At 52.3% G+C, this 20,354-nt stretch overlaps 1 protein-coding gene across 2 annotated transcripts in view; it reads right to left on the bottom strand.

The window, feature by feature from the left end:
• The window catches only part of PXDN (peroxidasin), a 112,599-nt gene continuing 92,245 nt past the window's right edge, over nt 1-20,354 (bottom strand). For both annotated transcript variants that reach the window (XM_007971639.3, XM_007971638.3), the window contains 7 exons: nt 15,712-17,215; nt 12,080-12,214; nt 11,223-11,431; nt 6,693-6,813; nt 6,292-6,424; nt 3,491-3,604; nt 1-2,440 (listed from right to left, as the gene is read on the bottom strand). In XM_007971639.3, the coding sequence (XP_007969830.3) occupies nt 2,321-2,440; nt 3,491-3,604; nt 6,292-6,424; nt 6,693-6,813; nt 11,223-11,431; nt 12,080-12,214; nt 15,712-17,215 (2,336 nt within the window). In that variant the 3' untranslated portion in view covers nt 1-2,320. The remainder of the gene's footprint in view (nt 2,441-3,490; nt 3,605-6,291; nt 6,425-6,692; nt 6,814-11,222; nt 11,432-12,079; nt 12,215-15,711; nt 17,216-20,354) is intronic.

Below are 20,354 nucleotides of genomic sequence, written 5' to 3' on the forward strand. Positions count from 1 at the left end.
TTCTCCATTTGAAAATGTGACCCATTTATTTGAACTGAAAGGCATCATTACAAAGTGCAAACATTTCTTTGGTAATGAACTGAATACAATGGTCATAAAAAAGGCATTTGGCTGTTGGAGCAGTTAGAAAAGTAAATAAATATGTACATTCCACTCCCGTTACAGCGATCCCGCAGAGGGGCTGCTAGACACGTTCACCCAGGCACTGCCCACTGTTCTGATTACAGAGAGTATCAAACTGGTGATTCCGCAGACGTTTTGGTTTGAATTACAGAATTTTTTTTTGGTAAATAACAGTCAGCTTCCCCCTTTGGCTTAGACAACACAATTGCTTGTCACTGGCCCAGACTGCACATTACACAGGTGTGCTACAGGTGTGCCACCTCAGCACTGAGACCGCAGAGGCCTCCAAGGCACGTAAGAGGCACAGAACACTTGAGAACCCAGAATCCACTGTCATCCGAGTGCCTCAGCAACTTACATAACCGTCAGTTTTTAGACGAACTTACATTTCCTGTTTTACAGAAATCTCTTCCACAATTCGGTCACTACATTTGACTTGCTATTTCAAAAGAAGTCCATATGTCATGAAACGCCAACCAATTTTATCACTCATTTACCAATATGAGGATAAGAAGTCAAGACAACCATTTTTACAGATAAAACCCATGAATCCAACGACCCTCCTCACAGCTGAAATGCTGCCTCTGCCACAACAACGCAGCAGGCTCGTGCTGGAAGGGTCGGGCTGCCTCCTTGGGAGGACATGCTCCTGGAACACGGGCCGTGCACGAATCACACTAGGCACTGTGCGCACCCATCCTGTCAGAAGGCAGCCGGCCACCCCCACCCCATGGAAGCCTCGACGTCATACCCCAGTGCTGGACACCTGCCACCCTGAACTGAAACGGCCGTGACCTCAGGGGCTTCCGCCTCCACCACCTCAGCTGGGCCGCGCTGAGGGCAGGTGGCCCGGACCTTGGTGCCTCATGTGTCCAGCACTATGCCCGGCACACGGTGGGTACTCAGGTCAGCGTGCTGCACTGAAGCTGTGTGTTCGGGGAAACGTTGCGCAGAACACAGATCGCTTTGTATTTAGAGAAAAATGGAAGGTTTTGGTCAATTAAAGAGAGACCATGAGGTATGAGAGTTGATTTTCACTGACTTCTAAAAGAACTTTTGCATAGTGGAAATGGTTTTTCTGTCATATCTAATACTTAAAAAATGGACAAAATTTCATAAAACATCACGCATTTTAAAAATACAAATGAGGTATAGGGATTCTTCTTTTTTTTTTTTTTTAACGCACTCACACAACCTGAAGTTAGACAGTTCCCGACACTCGAGCTCCTCTTCCCTTGGGAAGAGCCATCCGGAGGCGGCTCCTGTTCAGGACATGGACACAACCAGGGCCAGCTGGGGGCGGTGCTGTCAACGCATGCGACTGGCCCTCGGCAGGTATCAGATACACAATGGGATGAAGGAGGATTTTCACATTTGGTTCACAACTAGGCAGTATGTATGCAAGTGACAGCTGAAAGCAAACCTGTTTCTAAATGTGGCTTATGAATGTTCTAATCAAGTGTGGAAGGAGCTGACACACGGAGAGTCACAGGCTATACTGCTGCTTCAAGCAGCGGGAATGTTGGTCTTGGGATTAGATGCTGACACGCGGTGAAATGTTACAGAGAGCCCAAAGGAAGGAGGAGTTCAGAGGTTCCCAGGGAAGAGGCCGGGGGCTCGCACTGCAACCCCAGACAGTGTCCCTGTGAACACTCTTATAAACGGTTCTGTTCCATTTGCCAAACACCAATTCTCTTTTTAAACATAGCTTGTGAGGGAACCCCGATTTCGGTGAGCCCCTCTGGCAGCTCTGAGACTCACCCCACCTGCGGGTGACAGGTCTGCCGGCTCCTGGCATCTGAACAAGGTAAGGCTGACGTGTAGAGGTATCCTGCTTTATTTAAAAAGAAATGGTGTTGGGAGGCAAAATCAATTTAGGCGCCTAAATGATTCAACTGTGCAATTTAATAATAGCACCAATTTTTCATTGTAAAAGAATTAAATAAAAACCTGAGAAGTCTAACGTGAAGCTAGGACTCCTGCCTGCTTCCCTTCGGGCACCTGCTCCGCCTCCTTCTCCACAGATGCTCCAGTTGGAAGTCTCCTGCACTGCGTTCTGTAACAGCACCAGCTGGACGTTGTCATGAAATGTCGCGAGTTCTGGGTGTTTCCTGGTCTGCAGCCTGCAGCTCCCTGCCATCGGCCACCTGATCTCACGATGGCACAGCAGACAAACTCCGAGGAGCTTCCCAGGAGCCTAGGGCTTTTCCTCCGCCCTCTTCTGTAAGCAGACTGGACAGCAGGCCCCTGGGATGTTCATGGGGACAGCACAGGTGGCAGGGGGGCAAGCTTCCACGAAGCAGGTGACCTGCCCATCCTGGAGAAGAGAGACAGAGCACAGCCTGTCAGCTCCGGGACAGGTGTCAGCCACAGCCATGAGTCAGGCCTTGCCCTGAGGCCCCTGCCTTGCCCACTGTGCTTGCCCTGTGGGCATGGGTTTTGTGGTTCTCTGAGGATTTCATAGTTGCAGACAGGTATGAGTTAATGGGAGCTCCCATAACAAGTCTCCCTGAGGCTCCCGTCCCACCCTTCTGTCCATGCCCACCATCCTCTCACCCTGAGGGGCCAAGACCACCAGCTGGGCACATCCTCCCACCTCACACCTGGATCCCCTCGGACTGCGTCTGGGCGTGGACGTTGTCAGGAAGCAGGATGGGAATAGACAGAGAGGAAGGGACAGGGCTTTGCTCTTCCCCAGTCTGCTCTTCCCAAACCTGACCAGCTCAGGGACACAGATGCGCCCTCTCCCAATGGCCATGGCAAGCGAGGCGCCTGGGCTGGCCTGCTGTCCTCACCATCCTGCCTCCTCACACTATGCCCTGAGCTTTCCACGGAGCCTGCTCCAGCCAGACGTCTGTCCACTGGCGGCACCAGGGCACGCTCCACCTGCCACCAGTCTCCTTCTGCAGGGGAGGGATTGTCCCCCCGCGACCTCTGTAACAACCCCAGCCCTGATGGGAGGTGGGACAGGGTCAGTGGCGGGCAGGTCAGTGTTCACCCACCAGCTCTGCAGGGAGGAGCTGATCTGCCCCACTCACGGGTTTCCATGGCATGAACATTCCTGCCACAGCTGGTGGGAGGTGAGGCCAGTGCACACAAGCAGCCCCACATGGCCCCCCAACAGAGTAGGGGCTGCCCGCCCTCTGTGGGGTGGACCATGCCGAGGTTCTGAGCCTCCTAGCACGTCCTCTGTGCACAGAGAGCTGGGCTTGCCTGGTGCTTCCATAGGAGTGAAGGAGGGACGAAGGCCGGCAGAGGTGGGTGGGGAGGGGACTGGCCCTGACATCTGGGCCACCCACCTGAGTGGTCACATGGGACTCTCGGACTTGGGTATACCTTAGGGTGTGAAGACAGACCCCATACTCACTTTGCATTCACAAATGGTGCATGCATCCTTCTTCCACTTGGTGCTGTTGGCGTGAGACTCGCCCCCGGCGTCCACGCACTCTGTGGTGCTGAGCCGTGACTCGAGTTTCTTTATCTGCAGCAAAGCAAAGAACATTCATTCACGGGCCACTTCAGAGTAACAGCTTAGTTCTCGTATTAAAATATGTTATTTCCCTGAAAATAATGCCTTAAAATAAACAACATTTGAGGAGAATATTTCTCAAGAACTTTTACAGAATCTCCCATGTCCTTATTAGACTGGCGACGGCTGGCCAAAAGCCCCAGTGGAAGATGGTCCCACCACCGTGCTGTCAAATAAAAGCCTTGGTCACAAAGGTGACGTTCTCAGAGGACTGTGGGAGCAAGATTCAACCAGAGGACAAGAACGTCCTGAGCCTATGCTTCCACCAGAATGAACGACGATCACTCAGAATCCCCCGAGTCAAGTCTGCCTATTTTCCGAGTAACACCACCACTGGCTTTTCTCTGGAAGCATGGGGCCCCATAATAAGGTGCCCTTTCCAACCGCCGTGCCAGGCAGCGGGTGGCAGGAGCCTCCTGGAAGGGTCTCCTTCCTCAGACCTTCTCTTGCGTCTTGCAGGGCTGGGGGCCAGACAGTGTGACAGTGGCCGGAAATGCCTGGGCCACGAGGTGACCTTGGGAAGAGGCCACCCGCAGCACAGCACTGAGCCGCAGCAGGGAGTGACAGAAAAACTCGTACCTCATTAAAACCATCCGGATTTGGGGTTTTCTGTCCCCTGCAACAGAACCTAAACTGTCAGTGACGTCTGAAATGAACACAAATTATTTATCGTATCTATCCCAATTCTTCCAATAAGCCTTCTCATAAAGCATGTCCAGCCACAGGCAAGGCTGTCTGCTTTGACCGATCAACGATGCTGGCTGTGTGAGCCACCCACTCACTCATTTCAATTAAAACGTCGTCTTTGATCTCCTGTCAGCCAGAAGTGTGTCGTCCCCAACCTGTGCCGGGGCCGTGTCTCACCTGTGCACACATCATGCTGAAAAAGGTGGACGTCCCCTCACCGTACCCTCTGTATTTCATGACAGCTGCACATCTAGAACCTAACTAGTTACTCACTTCGGGAAATGCCTCAGATACGGCTTCTAAATGAAAGCCATCTTTCCTGCCTGCCTCATTCATTAGCAACTGGCACTTAAGTTACCAAAGCTTAGAACTTTCTAGCTTTGGGGATGGGGATGGGGATTAAGAAAAAAAAAGGGAAGCCTCAGGAGCAGTGGCACAGGGGCCAGAGAGCACTTGGGGGTGGCAGCCAGGACGGTCTGTGGAGGTTCCAGGTGACCTGCATGTCACCTCTGTGTCTGTGGCTGACCTGCTTTAATTCACAGCCAGAGAGAAGCAGTGACCACAGCAGCCTGCATGCGCCTCAGCAGTCACCAAGATACACGAACGCCTCTGCGCACACAGGGTGCGGGGAACGACCACAGACGGCACACACCCTGTGCTGCTGCCAGCCGCAAAATCACAAGCGACATCCGCGTTTCTCAGACCTAGCGCTGCTACCCTGGGAGCTGCCCATTCATTCTGAGGGTGAAAGGAAGTCACAGCGCTGTGGACCGAATCAACAACACGGGAGGGCACAGGGCATTAGTATTTGCAGACACAGGTGGGGTGGCTGGTCCCCCTCCGCCTCTGCTCTGCTGTCCAGGGTCACCTGTGCACAAGGCCTGCCCTGAATGACCTTGGGGTTCACAGACCCACCTCCCCAGTGGACCCCTGGGGCTCCCAGGCCTCAGCACAGACCCCAAGGGTCAGTCTGGGTTTGTCTCTGCTTCCCTCCTACTGCCAGGTGGAGCTGAGTGAACACTGCATGCTGTCCACTTGGGCAGCTGCCGGGGGATGTGCACCTGGTCTCCAGGCTGCAGAGGCAGGAGGACCTGCAGCTGCAGGGGATGAGGCGGCAGGCATAGAAGCAGTCAGGGTACCTCTCCCTGTGGCTGGGGGTTACCTTGGGGCTACACTAGGAGATGACTCTCCCAAACCTAGGGGCTTAGAGTCCTGTGAGTAGGAAAGGAGCTGTGCTTACAGGTTAAAAGTGCTGCAGACAGCCAGGACCCGCGCGCCCTGTGGATCCCACCCACACCAGCGGAGTGAGTGCACCTCCTTTTATTTAGCCATAGATCTCAATCTCCACCGGCTTATGTAACATCCCAGAGATAACCCCACCACAGGCACTGGAGAAAGCAGAAGGACGTTCCTGGGATAGGAAGGAGAGGACAGAACTCATTTCTGCAGGATTTCTGCAGAGCCCGAGAAGAGCCCCATCTGAAAATCCCTATGGTCGTACCACAGACACCAGCACTTTCCTCACACCGGAGAGGCTGGATCGGCTGTGGAGGACTGAACTGGAAATGCCTCCTTACCACGCCCTGGGAGGGATGATTCCAAGTTATTCCTAAGTAAGAGGCTTAAGAACAGGACTTCATGTTTGAACTCTCCTACAGCACCCTAATCGTGTGTTCTCTCCTGCAAGGTCACCTGGCTGGCAGTCCCACGGCTGTGACACAGATTGCCCCTGCCTGGTGACCCCCATCTGCTGGGAAACCCAGGGACACCAGTGGCACATGGCCCAGCCCGACCCAGCACGCAGAAATGACACCCCAAGGCTCCAGGGTCAGGGTCCCGTGTGGGCAGTCGAACAGCCGCCTGGGAATGAAGCAGTATCCCCAGAAGGTTGGGGCACGGCTGTGCTGCTGTGGAGTCTTGGATGGGGGGACACAGGCCCCCAGGCACCTCACCTGTGTTCTGAGGTCTGTGATGGTCTTCTGCATTTCCAGAACAAACTCTCTGAAGTCATTAGTCCCGGGTGTGTCTGAGCGTGTGCTGAAGGCTGAGGTGCTGTTGCTGAGATGTTCCCCGTGTCTCCCAACACTGTGGTGAGGGGAAAGGAAGAGGGAAATATAATCTCAGCAGGTCACGCAGGGTCTCATTTCAAGGTTTCCTGGGTGTGCACTGCCCCTGATGCTCTGAGCGGGCAGCACAGCAGGATGCAGGCTGCAGCCTGGCCCCCAGTGCCCCGGGACGTCCCTGCCAGGAACCATCCTCACCAGAGGCCCACAACAGGATGCTGGTCCTACTGCCCGATGCCCGTGGTGTGAGGGCCCCTCTGTCCATCAACTGACCTCAGAGACCACCATACCTGGGTATTTTCCGTGGTCTTGTTTTCTTGGTCGGCTTGTCCTCCTGGTAGCTGAACTCAAGAGACCGTCTGCCTCGGAAATGATAGGAGAAGGCATTGAACTGCCCCCTGGTCCTACAGTCTAAAATGGAAGCACAAAGCAGAATGTCAGCTCTGAAGGCTCTGACCTCAGGGAAGTAAAGCACATCCTGCCAACTATGAACAGTCTTCACTGGCTGCCGTGGAGCAAACGATGGCACCTTAAATCAGGCAACCTGGCAGCCGGTCTGCAGCTCTTACCGTCTCCTGCCCTGAGGGGGTCAAGCCTCTTTCCGCTGTGCCCCTGCCCTCGTGACCTCACGGCACCGGCCGCGCTGAGGACAGCTGGGCGAACTGAGGAGGCCCACACCACCCACCACGCCACAACCACACCCTTGCTGAGTTCCCTCCACCCACAGATGGAGGCTCAGGCACTCTGCCTCGGAGATCAGAGTCTGCTCCTGTCTGGCGGTCCCTCCCCTATGGCCAGGTGACACTCTGCACTCTGGAGTGCCTTGAAGTTACGCTACACTACCTGCATCACACTGCCAGTCCCACTGCCAGACAAGAGGCGGGCCCGGCCCTGCTTCTCCTGAATGTAGCCCAAACGCCTCCCTGCCTCGGTGTGGCTTCCTTTTCAACCTGTGGTGGACTGAGAAGCCTTCAGTGCGATACCTCACCTGAGCCCCGGGTGAGTGAGGGGCCCTCAGTGCTGTGTCCTCCTGAGTCCCGGGTGAATGAGGGGCCCTCAGTGCTGTGTCCTCCTGAGCCCCAGGTGAATGAGGGGCCCTCAGTGCTGTCTCCCTCCTGAGTCCCAGGTGAGTGAGGGGCCCTCAGTGCTGTGTCCTCCTGAGCCCCGGGTGAGTGAGGGGCCCTCAGTGTTGTCTCCCTCCTGAGTCCCAGGTGAGTGAGGGGCCCTCAGTGCTGTGTCCCTCCTGAGCCCCGGGTGAGTGAGGGGCCCTCAGTGCTATCTCCCACCTGGGCCCTGTGGACACACCATCTAACGAAGTGATGGGGTGTTTAGTCTGTCTTGTACATCATCCTCACCCAAGAAAGCTGTGGCAGAGAACGAAAGTGAAGGGCAAATATGGACCTTTGCAAAATGCTAATGTCTCAGGAAGCCACTGGAGTAGACATTCTATGAGAAGAGAAGAGGCATATGCAGTATAAACCTGAGACCCACGCTAGCTTTCCTGTCTCCCGTGAAGGGCGGCCGGCTCCTTCTGGTCTAGTATTTGCCTGACTGGCTGGAAAGAGGCAGGGAGTATCTTCAAGACACAGGCCTAAAGCCCCTTCTGCCCCCAGAGCAGAGCCCATAAACAGTCCCGCTGAATGACCTGTTGTTTATTTCCACATTAACTATACAGCTTCTGAGTAAACTCAGTTGGCTGGACCCCTCGCTTATTCCACTCACAAATCATCTCAGGAGCAGAGAAGAGTTTCTTGAAACGGCTCCTGGGCACACAAATACATCCTAAAACAGCAGCTGCCTCCCAGACTACCGTAGCCCCTCCCAGCAACACCCTGGGGACAAAAATGAGCCTCACTGGCAGGCCCACCCAGGGCTGTGCAGGTCTGGGGTGGGTCCCCGGTAGATTTCCAGGGCGACAGGGAAGCAGCAAGGCGAGGACATGGTCCCAGGCACTGAGGGGTCCCTGCCAAAGCACCCATCAGCCCCAACCCCAGAACTCTTTGATGGGACCCCCATCCCTCCAGGATGGCCGTCTCCTCCTCACGCCCCAGGGCACGGCTGGGCCACACCTGCTCAGCGGCCTGGCCTGCACCTGCTCTGAGCTGCCCAGGCTGGCCAAGCCAGGAGCAGGCTGGCTTCCCAGACCTCGTGCAGATGCCACACAGCACTTGGTGTAGGCATCAGTGAAGCGGATGACAAAGAGTTTCACCTCAAGGATGTTCATTTTAAATGTGTCTTTTTATTTTTATTTATTTACTTTTTTGAGACAGTTTCACTCTTGTTGCCCAGGTTGGAGTGCAATGGCACGATCTCAGCTCATTGCAACCTCTGCCTCCTGGGTTCAAGCGATTCTCCTGCCTCAGCCTCCCATGTAGCTGGGATTACAGGTGCCCACCACCACGCCTGGCTAATTTTTGTTATTTTTAGTAGAGACGGGGTTTCACCATGTTGGTCAGGCCAGTCTCGAACTCCTAACCTCAGGTGATCCGCCTGCCTCAGCCTCCCAAAGTGCTGGGATTACAGGCGTGTGCCACCGCCCAGCCCCCAATGTGTCTTTCTAAAAAGTGTAATTGAAAAGTAAATAGCAATTGACATTTGGTTCTGTCAAATCTGAGTTCTGTTTTCATATTTTTCTGCTGTATTTAAATATGGCTTTTGGGGTAAAATAAAAACAGGTAAAGCTTATCAAGCATTCTCTAAGCTGTGTCAGCTTAAGGCCATGCCTGTTATTTTAAGAGAGAAAAGTATCCTGAAGAAACAATGTCAGCCATTGCTTCAGGCAGTTCAGCCTCTCCCACAGTGCCCCTGAGAGGAGGAGGGGCTTGTAACACAGGGGAACAAAGACTGGCTTTAAAGATGAAGTCTTTCAAAGGACTTTGGATTTTCTTAGCAAAAGAACAGAAAACCTGGCTGTGCTTCTTAATAAGCAGCTAACAGGGGCCTGGTAAAGTTACCAGAAAATGGTTTTTGTATCATTGGCTTTTCCTAATCATTTTCAACAGCACAATTTTCTACAAACAGAACACATTTTCTACCATGCTTGTAGAAAAGTATTTTGAATTGGATAAACCAGTGAGGATACAAAACAAAAACAAAAACAGGCAGGGCGTGGTGGCTCAAGCCTGTAATCCCAGCACTTTGGGAGGCCGAGACGGGCGGATCACGAGGTCAGGAGATTGAGACCATTCTGGCTAACACGGTGAAACCCCGTCTCTACTAAAAAATACAAAAAACTAGCCGGGCACGGTGGCGGGCGCCTGTAGTCCCAGCTACTCGGGAGGCTGAGGCAGGAGAATGGTGTAAACCCGGGAGGCGGAGCTTGCAGTGAGCTGAGATCCGGCCACTGCACTCCAGCCTGGGCGACAGAGCGAGACTCCGTCTCAAAAAAAAAACAAACAATAAAACAAAAAACAGATACAAGTTTCCGACAGATGTAATAACAAACATGTAAATGATGTGGAAAATTGGGTACCTAGAAAGCATAATTTTATTTTTTATGTGAATTCTCCTATCATATATACTTCCCTGCATGTGTGTGTGGGTGGTGGGTGGGGGGAGGCAGATAAGGAGGCAGATGCAGAATTAGATCACACACCCACCACACACACACCCCACAGGTACACACACCCCACAGGCGCACACAGACACACAGGCACACGCTGTCTTAGAAGCTGCTAAAACACAGCTCTATTATCAATGCAGATTTCAACACTTACTAAATTAAATAAGATCTAGGCCAGAACTATTACTTCAGGAAAAATAAGGTGGTGGAGAATATGCCTACAGTATCTGAACTTTGTGTCTATTCTTAAACTACCAAGTGTCCACAGACACCACAAGCTCCACAGAGCGCTGGACGAGGCCAGGGTCTGGCCCCGCCTCCCCGTCATGCTCACCGCAGGCCCCCAGATCCCCCCATGGTGGTGGGCCCTGCTTCTCTCACCACGAGAGTGAGCACTACACAACCTGGGTTCTAAACATCCCCAGTTTGGTATTTTATGGGGCTCTGATCATAGTTTGAATAAAGCCAAAATTATGTTCAAATTAGTAATGGAAATGGAGGTTAACCAAGGCTGGGAGTTAGGAATGCGAAGCAGGAGCTCAGCCAGGAGAACCATCGCTGCACTCAGCAGGCCACTGACGCCTCTGCAGGGAAGGGGACCTGGCGCGCCAGGGCACGAGTGCCGGGGCTGTAGGATTGAAGTCAGGGCAGGGCACGAGTGCCGGGGCTGTAGGATTGATGTCAGGGCAGGGCACGAGTGCCGGGGCTGTTGGATTGATGTCAGGGCGTCCCTCAGCTACAGGACCCCTGACGCCGATCATGAGGCCACCTCCTACCTGCAGGGCTCCTCACGAGATACTTTACAACACCTATCTTCAGTCATTTACGTTACAGATATTTAGAACATTCAGTATAATTTTTTAAAGAAAACCTGATATATTTGATATGCTACTTTCATATTTTGATTTTTGTCTTTTATCTGGCTACACAAGTACCATAAGCTAGACATACATTAGGTTTTAAGGAAAAATTAGGGGCACACCTTGCTGAAGTCTGGGTTTCTATTTCTCTTACATAGTGCTTTAATCATGAATGTTCTCCCATAGCACTGCCAATTCCTCAGAATCACCACCTTTGTTTATATTTTTGGCTCCGCAGTCCATCTCAGCATGGATATAGCACAATTTAAATCTAAAGCTGAATATTTTGTTTTCAGTTTTCAAGATTAGGGTGACATCTGCAGGTAATTAAGCACCCGCCAAGCAGTCACGAAAACCAGGGATGAGAAAGGAACAGACGTGGTGCCTCTGGCACGCACCTTCACAGCAGTCCTGCCACACCCGGAGGTCCACCCTGGGGATCTCGTCACAGCTGCCGTAGCCATGAGGGAACTCCGCCACCCTGAACACGTCGCTCTGCACCCGGGTGATGTTGTCCGCGTTGTCGCATAGGATCCTGGCCAGAGACGTCTGCTTGATTTGAGTCAGCTGGGCGGGGGAGAACACCCCGGGGTTCTCATACCACAACCTGGATCCCCCAAAATGAAAGCAGGATCAGAGAAGGGCAGGAGACTCACAGGTCACCAGGAGCTGAGTTAAAATCTCCCCCTACTTAGTTCACAGCAATACAGAAACCACTAGGTTTGATTAGGTGTCACTTAAAAATGGACTCACACACTGTTCACATCCCTTACTCCATAACATAAGCAAAGGCAGACAATCTGGTGTAAAAACGACAGTGTTAGCTCTTCTGACTAGCAACAAAGACAATGGGCAACTTTAAAAAAAACTGGTATGGCACTTATTTTAGGTTTGCTGAAATAGTAATAGGTCTGCCTTTCCACTACATTAAAGTAGTAACAGTAGACAAGAGGCAAAACAAAGATCTTGCCCGAAGCCCAAACTTCTCTGAAGTCCCACAGTGGTTTAGCTGTATGGATTGTCCAATAGGTTTACAGGAACAGAAATATTCCTACAAATGAAGGGGTGGGAAAAGCATCTTTGAACCTGGTGTGGTTGAGTTTTGAGGCTGCAAGGACATGCAAGTCCAAGGCGGTGCACAGAAGACACCAGGGCCTCGTGCCTCCCTCATTCTCAACCAGGACGGCCCATCTCCTCTGGAGTCCCTGAGAAGGCGGCTTAGGAGTGCGCTCCCCTTTCTGGTGCACGTGCTCACCTGTCCCCATCTCGCAGGCGCTTGAATTGTGTGCTAAGAAGACACATCAGGGTGGGGCCCAGCCGGCTGCCAGGCACCAGGTCCTCCACCATGAGTGCTGGAAACAGGTCGATGTTGAGTGTTGAGCCATACAACCTAAAAAATAAAGAGAGAACTGAATTTACCTAACAAAGCTGGACATGGTAAAAAATACAGCAAACATGAAAACAGTTCTATTACATTTTACATTATTTAGAATTTTACTTAACAAACAAAATCTTTACTTCTTTGCAGCATCTCTCCACTATTCTTCAAAGGATTTTCCCTACTTTCTGTTATATATGTGAGACAGACACACACACACACACACACACACTTATTATAACAAATTTAGAAAAGTCAAGAAAACATAAGGAAGAAAACTTAAGCCACACCTTTTCCTACTATTCAGGGATAACCACATTAACATCATAATGTATACCCTTCCAACCTTTTTAAAATAAACATATGAACAATAAATTATATATAGCTAAAAGCATATAGTTTATTGTTCATGTTTATTTTTAAAAGTATATAGATACATTTTTAAAGAATAACATTTGATTCTACTATATATTGAAAATATATTTGCCATAAAAGAAAATATCTGCTAAGCAAAGATAGGGCAAAAGAAACTTAGGTTTATATGTTCAAAAACAAACATTTTCATCGACTTCTTCCAATTCCTTAGAAATACAGGCTTATAAGCAACATGTCACAACTTCTACCACAAATCATCTAATCTCATCTTAGAACTTGACTACGCAGCAAATGATGCCTGTTTCAACTGCTATTCAAAGCTCAACTCGATTTTTAACATATACATTCTATAATTCTCATTGCCCTTTTCTACAAAACTCAAATCAGTGACCACCAGCTGACGCCTAGGATCAAGAGAGATTTTGTTGCTGACTGAACAGGATGCACACAGGGCTGTGTCCTTAGTGGCCCCTGGTCTTACCGTAGAATAAACACAATTTTATGTAAACTAGCATTTAGTCTTTCAAAGACAGACAAATTGTGCCTTTTTCTTGTAAGTTCAATAACATTCAGGCTGAACTTCTAGCTCTAAGATGTCCCCTGGGAGTGAAACTTGGTCGGGAGGACCCTGGCAGCATCTGGTCTGTGGCTGAGGACAGCACACTGGGGCCACCAGAGGCGTCCACACCTTTTCCCAGAGGACTCCCTCCTGCTCCAGGCGGCTCCTGCTCCGGGCGGCTCCTGCTCTGGGTGCCTGCTGTCTTCTGTCCCCCACCTCTGGGAGGGACCCACCGTCACAGGGGCTGCAATAGTCACATTCCTTAGGCTCACCAGAGTCTAAAGCCTCCACCCGAATGCAAGGAGCTTCCTCCAGGGAAGAGACCTCGCAGTTCCAGAATGTCCCATGGCTGGGGATGGGCAGCAAAGGCGAGCCCAGGCCAACGCCATGCCATCCACTCGCCGTGCCGCCGTGAAACACAAAGTAGATGAGAACTACACAATCTCTAACGTCTGCTGAAGGCAACCCCTCTGCCCTGTGAAGTCCTCCCAGCCCCATGGTCTCCGATGGTCATGCAACTTTTCTCACGTTTATGTTTCATTTCCCCTTAGTCAGCAATGGGCTGAGCCAGGAAAACAGAAACAGACGAAGGGCTCAGTGTGTGGGTAACGTCCTTAACTTCTTTACCAGAGGCCTAGCACGCAACGCAGCCACGGTCCACCCAGCACTGGGCTCCACATCTAGTTCTTTTGAAAAGTTTTGAAATAAGTTTGGCAAAAGAGAGAATCAGCTGGGAGAGTAATCTGTGTCAGTTTGGACAAGAACAAAGGAGGATATTTAAGCACATAAAAAACACAGACAGTTCACATCAGTCCTAATTCAGCAAAACCACAACAAAAAACTACACTGGATTAATGGAGTGCGCACACATTTCCAAATGCCAGTAATTTAAGAGCATTATTTAAACGAACATTGGAACATATTAAACTTAATAGGACATCATGTTCATTTATTCATAACTTACAATAAATTACAAATAAAAAATCACTTTCCTTTAGAAGGCACAGGTCAGATCCTAACGGGATATGTCCTAACTTCAGCGTTAAGTAACTTAGGAGTCAACTGGAGAGTCCAGAAAATACGGGAAAACAGTCTTAAGAAGAAAGGTTTTTCTTCTTTTTAAAACAATGTTTTTGAATGGGAACAACATGTCCTATACACAGTGCCCTGTGGATCTGATTCATAATCTAAGGACTGAGAAGAATCATAACAGGAAAACACTGATGAGCAATTATTTTATTTTTATTTATTATTATTTTCTTTTTGAGATGGGGTCTCAACTCTGTCACTCAGGCTGGAGTGCAGTGGCGCGATCTCGGCTCACTGCAACCTCTGCCACCCGGGTTCAAGCAATTCTCCTGCCTCAGCCTCCCGAGTAGCTGGGATTACAGGCGTCTGCCACCACACCCAGCTAATTTTTGTAGTTTTTAGTAGAGATGGGGTTTCATCATCTTGGCCAGGCTGGTCTTGAACTCCTGACCTTGTGATCCACCTGCCTCAGCCTCCCAAAGTGCTGGGATTATAGGTGTGAGCTACCGCGCTGGGAGTAAAGGCACTAGCCACCCACCATGCTGGGATTATAGGCGTGAGCCACCATGCCTATTTGCAATTATTTTTATTTCCTTAAAATACCAAAAGCAAATCTGGTAGAAATAACATGCAAAAAAGGTAGTGAGTAAAAGATGTGAATATCTAGTAAAAAGGAAAGCCACTGAATATCTCCACTTTGGGGAAATCTGAGTTAATCAGAACCCCACTGTGCCACCGAGTCCTGGGAAGTGGACTGGCTATGGACCAGGCAGCCCTGATCCTACCCCAGTCCTAGGCCTGGGTAGTGCCGTGGTCACTGCTTTGCCGGTAAAACTTTGCCATTTTTGCCGCCCCACATGGCCTGATGTGACCTAATCTAGCTGGCCGGTTTTCCTTGTCTCAGGAGTGATGGCCTCCCATTTTGCCTCTGCGGCAGGACAAGGAGAACTGTGTCCACAGGTGATCAAGGTTGTGGCTCAAAAGCGGCGCTATCTGTGGCAGTAACGGGCAGGTGGCCCCACAGGCCTAGGTCTGGGCAACACAGTGAGTACGGGAGTTGCTACAGGCCAAGCCTTAGGGGTTGGTGGCCCCAACGGCCTGGTTCTGCAGACACCAAGCTCTGCCTCTCTCTCTCTGCCCCTGATACAAGACCAGGAACGTGAAGCACCGCCCCTAACAGCCACAGTGTCAGTTTCGGTGTTTTCTGGTGCGAACAGTGTATTGTTCTCTGCAGTCAACCCTTCTGCCGGAAAAGTATAGCTCATCTCCAAGCTGAAAACGTGCCACAGCTCAGCGAAGCTCCTCTCTTGGAAAACAGGCTGGTGGAAGGGCCCTCCACTGTCCGTCCACCCCTGGCTCTGCCCCCTCCCCACAGCCACACAGCCACTGAAGGCTGCAGGTTCCCATCTTCACCTTCATGGACTTGCTTCATCTCACCTCTGCACGACACAAACAAAACTCAGAACCAAATAACACACACAGCCACAGTTTGGGTCTTCCAGGTGCCTAGGTACATGAGCCAACCGCCACGGCCTCTTCAGCTCACCTTTTCAGTCTCTCCCGGATCTCAGGGTTTTTTATCTCATTTTTCAGGTCCTCGAACGTGTGTGCCGCCGACAAGTTGCAGTAGACCCTGTAGTCGTGGTAGGGCGGGATCCCGTGGTCCCGGCCGCGCTGGATGTTGATGGCCGCCAGGTCCAGAGCCACCGTGTGCGCCATGGAGAACAGCCGCTCCGTGAGCTCCGTGTTCAGCAGCTGCGAGGGCACACGCATCTTCCCCGCCACCCCGAACAGCCCCCTGAGAAGCGGGTCGATGCCGCCCTCGTTCACAATCCGGAAGGGAGAGAAGAAAGCTTTGTGGAGGGGGAGGTGGCCCTGTGCAAGCGGCTGGAAGTTCTCGTCCAGCCGGTAAAGCAGTGGGTTGACGAGCGTGTGGCCAAACCTGAAGGCAGCGGTGGCGAAGGCGTTGAAGATGCCAGCATTGATGCCGGGGTCGTAGCCCTGGTACTCTCCCAGCGTCCTCATGCCCACCTCCCCCAGGATCTTCGGGAGCCAGTGCTGGTAGGTGATGTGCTGGATCTCCGCGCCCACGATCTTCCTGGTCTCGTAGTAGATGGTGTCGCCGTCCCAGTGCGGGTTCAGCTTGAGCAGCTCCGCGGCGACGCGGTTGTGCTCGCGGAACCACAGCGTGTGCATGCTGGTGAGGCCCAGCTGCTCGTTGGCGCGGTGGTCCCCGGCCAGGAAGCAGGGGATGGGGCTCTCGTTCTCGTCCCGCATGCACTCGGTGGGCGGCCCGGCGGCGAAGGGGAGCAGCGGCTTCCCGGACCGCTGCACGATGCCCTGCCGCAGCAGGCCGCGGTGGCTGGCCAGGTCGCGAATGCTGCGGGCCTCGTGCTCCGTGCTGCCGTACACGTTGGAGGCGTCGATGTAGGAGGTGAGCTGGTTGATCTGCTCCCGCGGGTACACGGAGTTCATGAGCAGCGAAGTCATGCCGCTGCCGCACACGGGGCTGGAGCGCACGAAGAACATGCAGCGCGCCCCGCTCCTGGCGCGGGAGTCGTTGGGGGGGATCATGACAGAGAAGCAGGGGGGGTCGTTGCTGCACACGGAGCTGCAGTGCTGTCCGTCGGAGAAGCGCGCCTGGCTCAGGGCCACCACCGTGGAGTCTAGGTCGTGGTCCAGGAACTGGCCCCACTGCATCAGCATGTGGGTGAACTGCTCGTCGGGTGTGACGGTCTCCGTCCCGATCAGGGTGGTGGACACCAGGCGCGGCATGGGAAGGGCGTGCCCGTTGTACAGTCGGTGGGGGTTGATGCCCCGAGGGGTGTTGAAGCCGTTCTCGTACACGGACTTCAGCAGGCGCTCGAAGGCGGTCAGCGAGGCGCCCCACATGGGGTGCTGCAGGTTGTTGCAGGTGCCGTCGTGCGTCCGGTACTTCTGGTGGAAGCACATGTCGGAGCAGTTGTTCACGCGCCGGTGGGCGGTGCAGCCCGACAGGTTTGCGATGAGGTTCAGGTACTGCGGAGACACCAGGTCGTTGTAGTGGTAACCTGGGCATGGAGAAAAGCAAGATGGCACTCAATTCCCCTGGAGGACGTGACAGCCTGGTACCCCTTGGCACCTCTGCCGCTGACATGGGGCTGTCTACCCCTGGCTCATGAAACCTGTTGTGCGCCATGCAACCAGCCCTTCCTGCTGGAAACCTGCTCAGCTCCCATTTGGTAAAACTGCTCCTCCCCTCCTCCAGCCCCAAACACAGATATTCTCTCCACAGCCCCAGTTTCTGGGCCCTGTCTCCCCTCCACACTCAGCAGTCTCATGGTTTCAACCAGCAGCTCTTCTCTGGGAGACCCCTAACTGATGGAGCCCGACCCACGTTCACCAGTCCAGGCTGACACTGCTCCAACTTCACTTTAAACGCCCCGTGGAAGAGACAGTCACCACACCTCCACACGAGTGCACACCATCGGTCTCCACACGCCGCCGAGCAGGGCATTTCCTGACACACCTGTCGCTGTACATCTCGGTCCACTGAGGCTTCATGCTCTCCTCCCACCATGTCCAAAAGATCGCCACTTCCTTTCACACTGCCTCCAAAATGTTCCTAGCCCCCGTGCCCTCCTCTCCATTCCTCTGGCAGAATCCTGGGACTGATTTCCATGGCACTGGCCTTCAATTCCAGAAGGGCCTCCTGCCTGGTGGAAGCCATGCACACACACACCCTCCCCACAGCAAGCGCGCCCTCCCATGAACCTCGCACAGACTGGCTAGGTCACCTCGCTCAGAGACCTTCCATCTTTGCCCACTAGCTACAGAAGAAATTCCAAACATGGTAGCCTGGGCCATCGCTCCACAGATGAAAGAGATCTTCCGAAGTTCAGCTCCTAGTCTTCGCCTTCAAGACACCTGCTCCACGTCCTGGGGTCAGACACATCAGATCTCTGTGTTTGCCAAAGTATTTCCCCCACATATTCATACATCCTAGGCCTTCACCTTCCTCAACACTCCTCCTTTCCAGGCACATGCCATGCCTGCCAAAAAGCTACCCATGCACACATACATGCACACTTAAATATTTACCACTCACACATGCACACACTTACATGCAAACATGCTTACAGATCACACTCACACTTTCGTGTGTGCAGACACTCACAGAGTTCCAAGCCATCAATGCCTCTTTTTTCTAAAGTTTCTCCAGCCCGTTTCTGCTTGTCAAGATCACAAGTATCACTATGGACACCTTTACAGCAAACAAGAGACAGCCCCACATCAAGATCACAGGTATCACTATGGACACCTTTAAAGCAAAGAAGAGACAGCCCCTTTTCTGTGGGGGAGCGGTGTGCATAACTTCCACATAAGAAAGCAAAGAATTGGAAGTGAGGCATTTTCCAGGCTGGGGAGAGTAAGTCAGAAACACACACCCTGGTGTGTTGGGTGGGAAAGGTCTGCGCAGGGAACATGAACCCCAGGCTCCCCTCAGCCCCTGGTTCTGTTCTGACTTTTCCCAGAGGCTGAAACAGTGAGCTGAAACATCTGGCCCTATTTTCATAGCGACTGTTAGGAAGTCCCACAGAATTATCAATCTTGAACATCCACAGAGCCAAGAAAGCAGAGCGCCAGGAGGAAAAGCGCTTCCTCCCAAATGCCTGGCTGGGCTGCGGGGCTGGTCTCCGGGCTCTCCTCCAGAATGTTCACTTTTTCCGTGGCATTGGCCATTGGTTCAGAGGCAGACCAGACCTGCCAACCAGAGCAGGTGGCACCGACCCTGGCCCCAGTTTCCCAGGGCTGGTTAGCCCACGTCTGTCCTCACCCCACACAGGTGGTCACCCAGCCTGATGCTTTAAAATGCATGAAACCATGTTACTTCTCTGCAGGAAACCCTAAGGTTCCCATTTCATACAGAGCCAATGACACATCCTTATATTTGCTCCCAGGCCCTTTCTGGTGGAGCACAAATCTCCCTGTCTTTATCAGCTCTTCCCCACCCACTTTCCAGCCACACTGACCACCTGTTGTTCCACTATGCCCAGATGTGCCACACCTCCAGCCTCTGCATGTGTGGTCCCCTCAGATGCTCCAGGGAGGCCCCCTCACCCTTGTGGGGTTCCTGCTCACATGTCACCTTTGCCCATGGAGAACAGCACCCCATCCTACCCAGGGCGCTACCCACCTCCCACCTGCTGTTTCTCTCTGGGTCACTTGCTGGGGCTTCTTATATGCAGGGACCTCTCTCTGGTTTCCCATCTGCATTTCTCTGGACCGTTTGATCTTTGAGGGCTGAGGTTTTTATTTCTTCTGTTTGTGGCTGTAGGCCCCGGCCCGGGACAGTGACTGGCATAGAGGGTGTGCCCTGACAGGCAGGTGGAACGAGTAAGTGAAGAAATGAGTGCCTGCATGTGCATCTAACTGCTGCTCAGGTAAACAGCAAAGGTATAAAATGATTCACATTGTTGGGGTGATTTTACTTTTTCCTTTCTGACTGTCTCTGAGTCCAAATCTTTTTTTTTTTTTTTTTTTTTTTTCCCGAGACGGAGTCTCGCTCTGTCGCCCAGACTGGAGTGCAGTGGCGCGATCTCGCCTCACTGCAAGCTCCGCCTCCCGGGTTCATGCCATTCTCCTGCCTCAACCTCCCAAGTAGCTGGGACTACAGGCGCCCGCCACCACGCCCGACCAATTTTTTTTTTTCTTTTGCATTTTTAGTATTTTTAGTAGAGACAGGGTTTCACCGTGTAAGCCAGCATGGTCTCGATCTCCTGACCTCGTGAGCCCGCCTTGGCCTCCCAAAGTGCTGGGATTACAGGCATGAGCCACAGCGCCCAGCCCCCTGAGTCTAAATCTTTCTATAATTGGCATGTAATGACACACAATGGACATGCAATTCCTCACAAGGAACAACTTCCAACAGCCTGGCTTCGAGGAGACGTTTCCAGATGGCTTTATTTCTGTGGTGGTAGCAGAACCCACTTACTGAGCTGCCACAGTCATGTTTAAAGATCTGATCCTGTGACTAAATGAAGAAAGGTAGGAAGTAGCAAGAAATTACACTTACTAACTTCCCTCTTCATTCTCTGGAGAAGAGAACATGGCCTTTCTACCAGGAGACTGGCACCAGGGACTTGGGAAGGGGCTGGGACCCCACATGCCTGGTGCCTCTCACCCTAGTCTCCCCCTGCACCTGACAAG

The sequence above is a fragment of the Chlorocebus sabaeus genome, chromosome 14, assembly GCF_047675955.1.
Source record: "Chlorocebus sabaeus isolate Y175 chromosome 14, mChlSab1.0.hap1, whole genome shotgun sequence".
NCBI classification, from domain to species: domain Eukaryota; kingdom Metazoa; phylum Chordata; class Mammalia; order Primates; family Cercopithecidae; genus Chlorocebus; species Chlorocebus sabaeus.